The sequence below is a fragment of the Muntiacus reevesi genome, chromosome 18 (assembly GCF_963930625.1).
Source record: "Muntiacus reevesi chromosome 18, mMunRee1.1, whole genome shotgun sequence".
NCBI classification, from domain to species: domain Eukaryota; kingdom Metazoa; phylum Chordata; class Mammalia; order Artiodactyla; family Cervidae; genus Muntiacus; species Muntiacus reevesi.
In genome coordinates, this window is record NC_089266.1 from 13,438,941 (window position 1) to 13,452,505 (window position 13,565).

Consider the following 13,565-nt stretch of genomic DNA (forward strand, 5'->3'; position numbering starts at 1 on the left):
CGCTCTGCAGAGGACTAGCACAGATCGCTGTTTGCCGTATGCACTGGTGCCAGGAGCAAATGCTTTAAAAATAGCACTTTGGGTATTAACTGCTAACAAAGCAAGAATTGGCTGCTTCTGGCCACAATTGGCATTTAGGGTTGTATTTTTTTAAACTGATGCATAGCAGGTGACCTTTCAGTAAAGTTTTCGGTCAATTCTCAAGTGCACTGAAAGCTCCTTAGTTCTGTTGGGTTTTTTTTTTTTTAATACCTTTATGAGATTCAGCTCATGTACCATACAATTCACCCATTTAAAATATAGAATTCAGTGGATTTTAGTATATTCACAGATGTGGGTAACCATCATCACAGTCAGATTGTAAACATGTTCACCAGCCCAATAAAGAAACCCTGTATGCTTTAGCTATCACACCCCCTGCTCTTTTACCCTCAATCCCAACCCAGCCCTAGGCAGTCATTAATTTTCCATCTCTGGATTTCCCTGTTCTGGACACTTCATATGAATAGAATCCTTTAACATGTGATCTTTGGAGACTGACTTCTTTGAAAGCTCTTTAATTTTTCTGTGCATCCCTTTTAGGATTCAAGTTCAAGAAATGTTGGTGCAGGGAACCCCCTGGCAGTCCAGTGGTTAGAACTCCACGCTTTCACTACCAAGAGCCCAGGGTTCAATCCCTGCTGGGGGAACTAAGATCCTGCAAGCTGTGCAAAAGGGATGTTGGTCCAAATTAGGGGCTAAATCTTAACCTGGTCGAAAAGGCCATTCATTAAAGGGGAATGAAAATAATACCACCTTGGAGTCTTCAAGAAAAGTTCCCAAATGCAGGAAAAAAATCTGATGTCTTTCAGATGGGTTAGTTCATCCTTTACTTGAGGGCTGATCATTATAGTTACATAATGTAGCATTTCCTAGCCAGTGACTGCTTAGCCCTTTTTCATTTAACATTTATCAAAGACTTCTAATTTCAATTAACAGGGCAAGCCCCTGTTGGCTATAGTCCTTTGTGGTTCAGATTGAAAGAGTAATTAATCACAAAGACTTTATATCTCAGTGAATGTCGGCCAATAACATTGCCTCGGAGATGCAAGCCGTGCTCCAGCCAGGCTGAGGTCTCCTGCGGGTTTCTCCTTGCACCTCCCAGGTATGAGACAGATCCTGACAAATGCAGGGACACAGTTTCACGTCGGCTGCACTAATCAAAGCCCTTAGCGTCGTCTTTGTTCTGCTTTGTCCAAGTGCGAGATAGATGAAACCTGAAGGTGTGACTGACCTCCGCGGTGAGGAAGGAGGAAGCCTTCTAAAGAAGATGCATCTGCGCCAAAGGAAGGGTGGCCAGTATGGTCCATCTGGCCCCGGGGAGAAGCCCTGGCACCAGCTCAGCTCCCTCCATACAGAGGGGCTTTAACGACAAGCGTCCAATTTGCCATCTGCCAGGCCTAGGGAGCACCGATGGGATTCAGAGCCAGGGCTCTTGCTGTGGATGAATTTAGAAGCCCCCGGCCAGAGGAACTTGAAGACTGGCACATTCCCAGCTAGCCAGCTGCGGGGCGGAGCCCTCAAAGCAAGAGCATTGACCAAGTGGATGAACTTGCTATGGAGGAGTCAGAGGGAAACCTATATTTCCTTTGTGAAAACCTCTCTGACTTGGTGTTAGATGTTGACCTGGGTGCCCCCCAAAAAAGATTTGTTGAAGTCCTGACCCTCAATACCTGAGAGTGTGACCTTATGTGGAAATAGGGTCTTTACAGAGGTAATCAAGTGAAAGTGAAAGGTTCAGTGCGCCTAATCCAATATGACTGTGTCCTTGGGAAAGGGGGCAGTTTAGATGCAGAGACAGACATGCACAGAAGAAAGATGATATGAAGACACACGGGGTAAACACCATGTGACCAGAGTATACATCTGCAAGTCAAGAAACACCAAAATTCTCAGCAAACGAAACCACTAGAGCTAGCACAGAGGGGCAGGACAGATTCCTCTTCACAGCCCCCAGTGGGAACCAACCTCACCAACACCTTGATTTCAGACCTCTGGCTTCCAGAGTCCTGAGAGAGTACATTTCTGCTGTTCAAGCCAGCCTGTTTGTGGTACTTTGGACGGCCACCTTAGCAAACTTACATACAGCTCGGTTCCCTGTTAGGGAAACAAGCTCCACCCTAGTTGGGAAGATTACTGAAAGGAAAGGATTGCATTTATCTCTGTTTAGCTCTCAGCTCTTCAGGAGGAAAGCTATTAATAACCCCTAGGATGCTCAGATTGTCTGATTCAAGGCTGGTCCATCCCAACGTGGGAAGATAGCCGCCGAGGGTGTCCACCTCCCAGGGAAGCTCCCAGCTTGGATAGACCATCTCCTGTGTGTGCCCTCATGTAGTTTCAGAACCTGGTGCCATCAGTAAAATCCCCTCCTCTAAGGGAGCAGCCTACAGTGGGGCAATCTGCCTTGCTCTCTGCTTCGTCAACTTTGTTCCTGAAACATAAGAGAAAGAGGGAAAGGAATTGATTCTAATATTGAAGACTGTCATTTGTCCTTGGCCCAGAACCTAGTCAGAAGCATTCAATAAGCAAAAACCCTTTTCTTGGGATTTCTTCCACCGCCATCGTTACGGACACTGATGGGCAACAGCTTCCAGAAAATGGAAATGCCCAACTGCCTCTCCCTGGCACAAAGACACCAGCATGATGGTGGACAGCCATATTTTCTGGCAATCATTTTTCTATACACTCAACCACAGGAGAACAATGAAGTGATCATACAGTACTTAAGATATTCCTGCTTCCTTTCTTCTGAGGACCTTAATGAGATTTGAGGAAATTGAATTGTGGTATCTCTCAAGGATGTTTCCGTATCATATGCCTCTTATCACTCTGGGACATCTCCTGTGTCTCATGCATCACCTGTTAGGTATTGGGCTGTGGACTTCCCAACATTATCCAGCTTAAGCCCTGCAGCAGTCCCACAGCGGAGTTAGTATTAACACCTTCATGCAGATGAGGAGACTGAAGCTCCCCTCTGACAGTTTGTGCCAGAATTTCAGATGAGAATCTTCATAGTCTAGGTGCAGGGAGCCCAGGTCTGGGAGTCGGTTTGACCTGAGCTTGAGTCCTCAGGATACGTGATGTGGATACATCAGCTATTGTCTCTAAACTTCAGGTTCCTCATCTGGAGCACAGAGATGACATTTGTACCTTAGAATAGTGGTTAAATTCGGCACCCAGGAAGCTTCTGAAATGCTGGATGCAGAGATCCCACCCAAGACGAATTTGATCAGAGGCAATGGGGATTTAACCATACTTCTTATCCTCCGAGGTTTCTCTCACAGTTCTGGGCAACGGAAGTTCTTAGTGACAGTGGGGCTCTAGGGGAAAATCCTTTCTTGCCTCTTCTAGCTTCTTTTGGCTCCAGGAGTTCCGTGGTTTGGGGGGCCTTTATCTGTCCCCTTTTCTTGTGTGTAAGGAATAGACTCCAACCTCCATGACCTTACCTGAGTCCCAAAGGGCAGATTCTAACCATTGCAAATCATTCCAAAAAAATAAGATGATAGCATCTAGTCCTATCACTTCATGGCCAATAGATGGGGAACCAATGGAAACCGTGACAGACTTTATTTTCTTGGGCTCCAAAATCACTGTGGATGGTGACTGCCGCCATGAAATTGAAAGATACTTGCTCCTTGAAAGAAAAGCTATCACAAACCTAGGTAGCGTATTAAAAAGCAGAGACATTACCTTGCTGACAAAGGTCCATATAGTCAAAGCCATAGTTTTTCCAGTAGTCATGTATGGATGTGTAAAGAAGGCTGAGTGCCCAAGAATTGATGCTTTTGAACTGTGGTGTTGAAGAAGACTCTTGAGAGTCCCTTGGACTGCAAGATCAGACTAGTCAGTCAGTCCTAAAGGAAATCAATCCTGAATATTCATTGGAAGGACTAATGCTGAAGCTGAAGCTGAATACATTTTTGGCCACCTGATGTGGAGAGCCTACACACTGGAAAAGACCCTGATCCTGGGCAAGATTGAAGGCAGGAGGAGAAGGGGACGACAGTGGACAAGATGGTTGGGTCACATCACCAGCTAAATGGACATGAATTTGAGCAAGCTCCAAGAGATGGTGACGGACAAGGAAGCCTGGTGTGCTGCAGACCATAGGGTCACAAAGAGTCAGACATGACTGAGCAATTGAACAACCGTCAGGGAAGGAAGGGGATGAAGAAACAAGGGAGGAGACCCCCTGAGGCCAGATTAAAGGAACCAAAGAAACTCATCAGGAGACCATCTAAAGTCAGATTAAAGGATTACAGTCTCTGCATATACCCCATCCTTATTAGCAACTCCACCCTTAAAGCATTGCTATAAAACTCCTCACCAAATCCTCCCAGGTTGGAAACACAGTTTTTGAGGCACAAGCCCAGTTTGCTCCCGTCTGCCTGGCAAAGCAATAAGGTTGTACTTTTCTACTTCACCCAAAACTATCTGCAAGATTTGATTCAGCACCGTTGCACAGAGGACAACTTTTCGGCATCAAGATGAAGTTGGAGGTTTATAAATTTTATTTTATAAATAAGGAAACCTGGAAATGAAAGTTTAAAACATAAAACAATCCAGTTATTTTCTTAAAAATAAATAATGTACCTGAGCTTGAATCAGAATCAAAATACGAAATACTATACGATACGATACGAAATGCAATCAGAATACAAAATACTGTAGCCATAGAAAGAAACAAACTAGAAATTTTAAAAATAAAAAAATTTTTTAAAGTTGTAAGAAAGGTCAACTGCTATATGAATGGGAAGTTTAGATATTTATATTCACAAACCCAAGTGAGAGAATGAGATTTGAGAGATATTAGAAATGAGTACTTGGGGAAAAGGTAGGGAAAATGAATGGAGGGGGAGGGGTAGACTGTGTAAAGGGGGACATCTGTAGTGACCAGAATACTTCAAATAAGACCTAGTGGTTGGATTGGATTTTAAAATTTTTTATTTGTATATTTTTTTATTTTGCTTATTGTCATCCAGAGGCTTTCAGCTGGATGTTCATTTCTGATCTTGAGTTTTGAATTAATGGAGTCCTCTGGTAAATCCTTCTCCCTTACTTCCCTCCAGCTCTTTGAAAGTGAATCCCTAATTATAGGCCATGTATGGGATTTACTAGATGAAATCAGCTGCTATGGATGTGACACCAGACTCTCAAAAAATCAACATACTGTTGCCATAAAAAGCCCAATTGTTAATTGCTTCTTTGGCATTTGGCTATAACAAAAACACCCTTTTTCTGTTTAATATTAAAACTAAATGTAGTGGAAAGAACATTGGACTAGAACTAGGGGAGGTTAGTATTCTTGTTCCAAACCTGTTACCAAGCGCCTATGGTTTGAGGACAAAAAAACATTTCATTCTTTGAGGCTTCAGTATCCTTATCCATAAAATCAAGAGCATGAAGTCAAATTACCACTTCCAACTGAAAAATCCCATTCTGCATCTTGAAAATACAGTACACTCTTCTAATCTTTTCCCAAAACTTTATTTCGTGACAGCCTGATATCATTTTACAATTTTGTAGTTCCATGAGGAAAAGGAACCACACACAAATTCAAGCGTCTCCATAGTTTTCACTCTGCAGGCAGTACTTTTCTGCTCTTTCTCAGATCTGAAGTTTGCTGTGAGGCCCCACAAGTCTTAACGACTTTGGAAATGCAGTCTACCAGTGTTTCACAATTATTATTGCAGAACCTTATTTTATTCTTGAGATGCCTGGAATCTACGATTCTACACGAAGATTCTACAATAGGTATCGTTTCAAGTTCCGCAGTGGTCAGCTGAAAGAACAAGCTGGGGCTAGTCCATGAATCAGGTACTAGTGTTGGGAAGACGAGTGTGGGGTGCACCCAGCTGACCCAGGGGCCTCCATCTTCAGGCCTTTCTCAGGCCCCCTGCACAAGACCTGAGACAAATGAAGGCAGCTCAGGCCACGACCACACTTGTTTTGTTTGCTGGGTCCTTTGTCTCTTACATGTCTGGGTTGCCAGGAGCTTTGGTCTCTTGCTTTCAGCTGCTTGCTGGCTCTGCAACTATCCTTTGTTTACCCAACTGCTAACTGGAGTAGGACAACCGTCACTCAGGTTCACAAGGGTTTACCTTTGTGTATTCTGATCAGCCACAATGTGGAAGCCATGTCTTTTGAGCTTCAAGATAGTTGTTGGTGTGCTCATTATTCACCATCACTTCGCTCTTGTGGGAAAGTCAAAGGGCAGATGGGAAAAGAAACCAGCTTCCCCTGTTTAACTCCAACTTTTATATTTTAAGTTGCAGGAATGGCTTGGCAGTGTACATTTCCTTGTGTATAGTTTTCGGGGATGTACCTAATGGTATGAACTTTTGGAGAGTGCTGGGAAAGAACAAAGCAGCATTATTTCCCTTTTGTCTTTGGATATCCAGTTATTGCATCTGTTTGGAATCCACATGATGTTTCTGTTTTGTTCTTTTGCTAAGGAACGGTTCATCCCAGAATTTAGCGGCTTATGGGAATTCCCTGGCGGTCCAGTGGTTAGGTCTCTGTGCTTTCACTGCCTGGGTTCAATCTCTGGTTGGGGAATTAAGATCTCACAAGCGGCACAGTGTGGGGAAAAAAAGAAGGAATATATAGGAATATATAAGCCAGTAATAGGATGACTGACTAGCCATTTAGGAAAACAGAATTTAGTGATTTAAACCAACAGTGTGGTAGTTCTCACAATTCTGCCATCTCAACTGGGCTTAATTAGCTGGACAGGATCTCCTGTTCCTCGTGGTATAGGCTTGAGCTGAAATATTAAAGATGACTTTATCGTTCATGTGCCTGGCTTCTCAGCTGGAATGAGTGAGCCTCTCTCCACATGGCTCTCCATGTGGCAGGCTTGGCTTGGGCCTCCTCACTCTGTGATGGTCTCAGGATAATCAAACAAGATGTTTTGCATTGCGGCAGACTTCCGGTCTCCAGCTTCTCTTAAAGACCCAAACTGACACAGTGTCTCTTCTGCCACATTCTTTTGGTCAAAGCAAGTCACAGACCAGTCTAGATTCATGAGGAGGGGAAGTCGCCTCCACAACTTGCCTCCAACAACACGCAGGCACAGTAAGGGAGGGAGTTAATGGTGGCCATCTTTGGAGATTATCTCCTATAATCTCCCTCGTGGTATTCTCTTGATTTATTGGTCTTCTCTCTTTGTTTTTACTGGCATTTTGTGGTATAGGAACACAAGTCAGGCAGGAATTAGTCCCATCATCTTAAACATCAGATCTTTTACCAGCAATTCCAGGGTGCTTTGGAAAGGCACTGCTGATTCTTCCCTGGACTGTAGGGCTGAGCATCAGAGGCTTCACTGACTGCCTTGGGAAGTACAGTAATGGCCAACATCAGTTGAGCACTTGCTATGGACCAAACTCTATGCTTATGCCTTTTTCATATAAAATGTTATCATCATAATCTTCCCAGGTCTATATGTATAATTTCAATGGCAGTTCCTGGGTTGGTTCAGGTGATAGCATAGATAGTTGGTACTGAAGATTCAAAAATGCTACAGAGCCACACTCAAGATCACCAGCCCTTCCCTCCCCAGAAGCACTCATTTCCTTAAGGTACTTATTATGGTGATTGGTTTCTTTCACTTAGCTTTCCATATTCATTTATTTCATATAAATGATGGTTGAACTTTTAAGTTATCATTTCTTTGATGTATATTTTCCTCCAGGATCCTAAACACTTCAAGTCAGAGAAGACAGGACGGGGACAGTTAAGGGAAGGCTGGAGAGATAGTCATCAGCCCATCATGTGTTCTTACAAGCTGGTGACCGTGAAGTTCGAGGTCTGGGGGCTTCAGACCAGAGTGGAACAATTTGTACACAAGGTAAGTAAATGGTTGGCAGTTCCTGGGCTGTGGGCAAAGTAACTGTCTTTGTTGTGAACCAGAGTGCCCAGAGCCCAGCAGATGTGTAAGCACTGAACCAGCACGAGTTACCTGCATCTAGAAAATCCCGTTTCCATGAAAATGAATTTGTCTCCTTTTTAGCTCTCTTCTACTAACAGATCTCTTACACTTCATCTCTCATTTGGTGACTTCCATGTCTATTGGGTGAGTATGCTCAGGAAGCTGGGCTCTCAAAGTATGGTTCTCTCGGGCTAACCTAGTTCCAAAAAGAGGTTCTTGTACTTGGTACTTGGGCACTCAGGTTCCAGGCAGAGGCACAGGGTTTATCTGTGTGCACTGTCCCCCCAAGGATAGTCCTCGCTCAAAAGATCCTGCAAATGCAGACCCCTGAGGTAGAAGATGCCCCAGGAGACAGAAGAAGAAACCCCAGTGGTCCCATGAGATGATGTACCCCAGCATTTCTGCCCTTTTAGTAACTCTGTTACCAAAGAATTATTGGCAAGCTCAAAACACAGGTTTTAGTTGTATACCTCCTTTGGCTAAACATGTTAATTTTGTAGCAGGAACCCATTTAGTGATGATTTAAGTTTATTGGGTGCTTCTAACATAACTATTCCAGTAGTCATGTATGGATGTGAGAGTTGGACTATAAAGAAAACTGAGCGCCAAAGAATTGATGCTTTCGAACTGTGGTGTTAGAGAAGACTCTTGAGAGTCCCTTGGACTGCAAGGAGATCCAACCAGTCCATCCTAAAGGAGATCAGTCCTGGGTGTTCATTGAAAGGACTGATGTTGAAGCTGAAACTCCAATACTTTGGCCACCTCATGCGAAGAGCTGACTCATTCGAAAAGACCCTGATACTGGGAAAGATTGAGAGCAGGAGGAGAAGGGGACGACAGAGGATGAAATGGTTGGATGGCATCACCGACTCTATGGACATGAGTTTGGGTAAACTCTGGGAGTTGGTAATGGACAGGGAGGCCTGGCGTGCTGCGGTTCATGGGGTCCCAGAGTCAGACACGACTGAGCAACTGAACTGAACTGAACTGAACATAACTCTTATCCTCATGGAAATTAATTGGAAATGCAGTGCTGAGCATTGCCCTTTGAAACTCCTATTTTCATGAGAATAAGTACTATCCAAGTTGTCTCTACATTCCAGATAGGCTGGATATCTGTTTATTTTTCCACTTAAAAACTGATAAGGAATAGCTTTCTGAAATTCTTTTGGGGGCACTGGAATTTAACCTTAATGCACTGAGCTGTTTGTTACTTAGATGGATTTGTCTACTGAGCTTGGGGAGCCAATTGATAGTAAAATGTATAAATCTTGAATTTGGGTCCAAGAAATAGATTGAACTTGCTTTCCTGATAATAGCAGGGCCTGGAATAAATTTGAGACAGAGAAAGGTACTAATCTGCTGAGCTCTAGAATCCGTTTCTGCCCAGCCAGGGGTGAGAGCCAAGTGGCACGCGTAGAAATCAAGTTCTGGGGCCTGCTGTTTTCCTGCTGTGTCCCAGTTGTTAAGCAGGAAGGCAGTCTAGGCTCCCAGAGGAAATATTTTCCAGCCTCAGCTCTGCGTCTGTCCCTGGCAGTATATTCTTGACTTCTACAACATCCCACCTTTTTTAAAAAAAAAACCCCAAATGATCTCCTCTTACTGAGGCCACTACCACAGTATGTTTCATTGTCTCATCTTCTCACAAAACATATTTAGATTGCCACAGGGGTCATTGTGTTTCTTTAGTTTTGAGAATCCGCTTCTTTAAAATACCTGTAAGAATTACACTCTAGCAATAGGCATTCCCGTTGCCGATTTCCAAATATAATGAAGTGTCATCAACACCCCCAAAACACACCTGCTGTGGCACACGAGCCACTAATGAGAATCTGAGGCTCTTATTTGCGTGGGTTTCAAGTGCCAGGGATGCCTTTCTCTGAACACCTTTTGTTTTTGAAGAATCTATTCACAGTTAACGGGAAAAAAATGTTCGAAAGCGAGCCATTAGCACATTATTGAATTCTTGTTTCCAGCAGACAGCTGTGTTGTGCTTAATGCAATAGGGCGTATTTACGGATGCCTCGATGCTGTTCTTTTAATTTCCATGAATTTGACACACTCAGCACTCAAGTGTGCATGGCTTCATGTTGTTTATTTTCGTTACATGTTTCCTCCTTCCAAATCATAAAAGCCTCACTAGATATCCATAGACCTGGAATAATAAACACTTCATTATGAAGGCTTCCCTTGTTTCTGCAAATTCACTGAATTAAAACCCTTCTTTTCTTGAAACATGCTTGAACCTTCTACAAGAGGTTTTTGACAATTGCTAGATTTGTTTGTCAGGAGGAAAAAAATGTTGGAAGGAGAGCAGTGAGTATCTAAGAAAGGTAAAAAGGCATGCTGTATTTATATCGACAGAAGACAAAAAAAAGAATACCATGAAATAAAAACACATAAATGGTATAACACACAAACTCTTTACAATTATTTTTCTTAATCTTCTATTGTCATTATGTGTCACCATAAGAAATAATTTCATTCCTTTCATCTCCAATCAAGTTCATCATTCCCATTATGTTCTACTCTGGTTCAGGTCTCTTATTTCTATGACTTTCAATAATAGTTAACATAATAGTTAACTAAGCTGCTCCCTCCCCTGACTTCTAATACATGAAAGCCAAGCTTAGAAAGATATCTACTTATCTTGAATCCCACACCTTCAATTACTAAAAAAAAAAAAAAAAAAAAAAATTACCAATATTTAGGATACTTCACTAGAGAAGAAAGAGTTTTAAGTGCTTTTTCTTGGAGGTGATTTTCTATCCAAATAAATGTGCTTGATTTCCAACATTTATGACCCCCTGGAGCCTGTGAGGTGCACCCTTCCGCAAATGGAAAGTAGAACCTGTTTTAGGTAAAGATAAATAAAGAGAAAAAAATCTGAGGGTGATCAGCCCTGGAGACTTGTTCCAGTCACTGTTGTGTGACTGCCAAGTCGTTGTCATTACTTTGAACAGCTTCCAGCCCAACTTTCAAATAAGATAAAGAGATTAATTTACAGCAAATATGTGTATACCATGGAAAAGTTCTGAGAGTAAGTATGTCTGCCTCTAATTGTCATCCCATATGGACAGAGGGATGGAGAAATTTGTAACTGTCACATTTCCTAGAATTGGAAACCATTCCTTTTCCAGATAGTTTTAATTAAACCTGATATCCTATCAACTTCCTTCTTTTGCTTTTTTAGGTGGTTCGAGATATCCTTCTGATTGGACATAGACAGGCTTTTGCTTGGGTTGATGAGTGGTATGGTAAGTCAACTCCCCCAAAATCAGTTATAGAACAACTTCATAAGACATTGGCTTCAACTTTCAGTCCATCTGGCTTCAACTGCTACCTAGAAAGACAACAACAAAGGCAGAGCTATTGCTTCCTGTATTGAAAATAGCATTGTCCGTGGGACATAATGAAGAAGAATGTAATGATAGAAGCTTGGTCTAAAATAACCACAGCACTTAATTATTGACTAAGTAGGACCTGAATATGTTTGATGTTTGCATGCTTGATAGTGCAGGGTTCTATAATCCTCTGTTGGATTGGCTTCAAACCCCTCTAATTTATCCCAGACCTCACGATCAATGCTGCCTTGATCTTGTCGTTAAGCGTCATATCAGGTGAAAGCAGTCCTTGGACTTGAGTCCTTTGAAACACTCCCTCACCAAAAACATAAGGACTCTTGCCAGGATTCAAGGGCAAAGGAACTGGTGCCCCCTTAATTCTAACTGAGACTATTGTTCCGGCTTTTTAAAAAATGATTTGAGAAGAATTAAACCTGTTCTGTATATTTCCAGTAAGTGAAAAGAAACAAGGTTTGTTTCATCCCGTGATGAATGAACCACACTTCCCATATCTGCAGTGCTATCATTTTGTCCACGTGAATCCCCTACATTCCCAGAATCAGTCATCAGAGGCTAGAGTCCTTGACTATAAAAAGAAACAAACACACCCAGTTGGTGACTTGGGTCATATCTGATTGCCTAATGAAAATGCTCTTCTCTTTGGCCTTTTCCTAAGTCACGTTGACTTTGTTCTTAGTATAACCTCGATTGCATTTTGGTGCCTTTGTATCATTGTTTCACCAATGCCCTCTCTCTTCTTGGCTGAAGGCATCAAATTTAAAGTGAAAAATTACAGTGGACTGAACGGACAAAGACAGCGACTATTAGCTGTTTCTGAACCATATTTTTAAAAATAGGGTTTTATAGGCTATGGATGTGCTTTTTTTTTTTCTTTTTTTGCACAGTTTTCCCAGATCCACATCTTCTGAAAAGCAAATATATCTTTGCCTCTTCCTTGGTTTGCACAAATGCAGACCTCTAGAAGAGATGCTTTTGAAGGATCACCATTTGCTTTCTCTTAATCACACGTCTCTGGGCTTCCCTAGTGACGGAGTGGTAAAGAATCCACCTGCCAATGCAGGAGACTTGGGTTCAATTACTGGCTCGGAAAGATCCCCTGGAGAAGGAAATGGCAACCCCCTCCAATATTCTTTCTTAGAAATCCTATGGACAGAGGAGCCTGGCAGGCTACAGTCCATAGGGTCACAAAGAGTTGGACACGACTCGGCAACCAAGCAACAGCAATAACCACACACCCCCAGGACCCAGGATGCTGCTCACAGGCAGCACTGCGCTGACTGGCCACACTGTCGCAAGCCTCCCCAACACTTCTTTGTGGTTGTCTGTGTGAGATGGGGGGCGGGAGAGTCTCCGGGAATTACTTCCCCAGATCATTAAACAGATCTTTCTGGTTGTTTTGTCTGGGGAGCTTTTCACAGATTCTTAGAGGGATCACAGACAACCCAAAGGTTAGCAACTGCTGGTCTCCCCCAACTTGCCCTCGTCCACGATCTTGGCGTCCTAAGGGAATTTCAAAAGGATATGCAAAGAATAATAGGCTCAAGCTGGTGAGAAGTTTGGTCAGTGAACTGAATCCTGAAGAGCCAAAATTCGACCATCTTGAAGACCAGGAGACAGGGCAACGTAATGGATTTCTCCGGAATACCATGAGGCCTTCGAGGACTTTTCAGAAAAGGCAGCATCAAAAAGGGTAGCTGCACACTAGCTAAGAAAGACAACACACTGCAAGCCTGTTGATCAGCAAAGAGACTCTGAGTAGAGGCAGGATAAAGGACAAGAGAATGTGGACGGGCGTCTAGTAAAGGAGCGGCTGGAGGGCCGAAGACAAGGGCCGATTTTTTTTCCATTCCAACCAAGCCCTCAGCAACCGAGAGACTTAAAGACTTTTAGTCCAAAAAAGAAAAAAAATAAATAAAAATCTCAGACTATTACAAGGGCCCAAAGCTAAAATGACGCATCAAAGGAAGGCCTTTAAAAAGACCTACTTAAGTTGGAGAGGTGGAGACAGGAATTAACTCAAGGAGCCTACTGACAAAAAGCCCTCTCTGTATCTGAGTGCAGAAAAACAGCATGTGGTTTAGTTGATGTAGATCATCAGGGCACCGTGTACTCCCGCAGAGAAGGCCTCCACCCGCTATATATACAGTCCTAGCCCCAACCAAAACAAGCAGCCTTTTCACTCAGCAAAGGGTCTGAGACCCACCCCATCAATTTCATGTAAATTACTGGCA

The 13,565-nt window shown here is 43.0% G+C and overlaps 1 protein-coding gene across 1 annotated transcript in view; it reads left to right on the forward strand.

Moving 5' to 3' along the window:
* Nucleotides 1–13,565, forward strand: part of PITPNC1 (phosphatidylinositol transfer protein cytoplasmic 1) — a 253,207-nt gene that overhangs the window by 224,284 nt on the left and 15,358 nt on the right. Inside the window, exons 7-8 of the mRNA XM_065908682.1 lie at nt 7,733–7,888; nt 11,163–11,226. Of these exons, the coding sequence (XP_065764754.1) occupies nt 7,733–7,888; nt 11,163–11,226 (220 nt within the window). The remainder of the gene's footprint in view (nt 1–7,732; nt 7,889–11,162; nt 11,227–13,565) is intronic.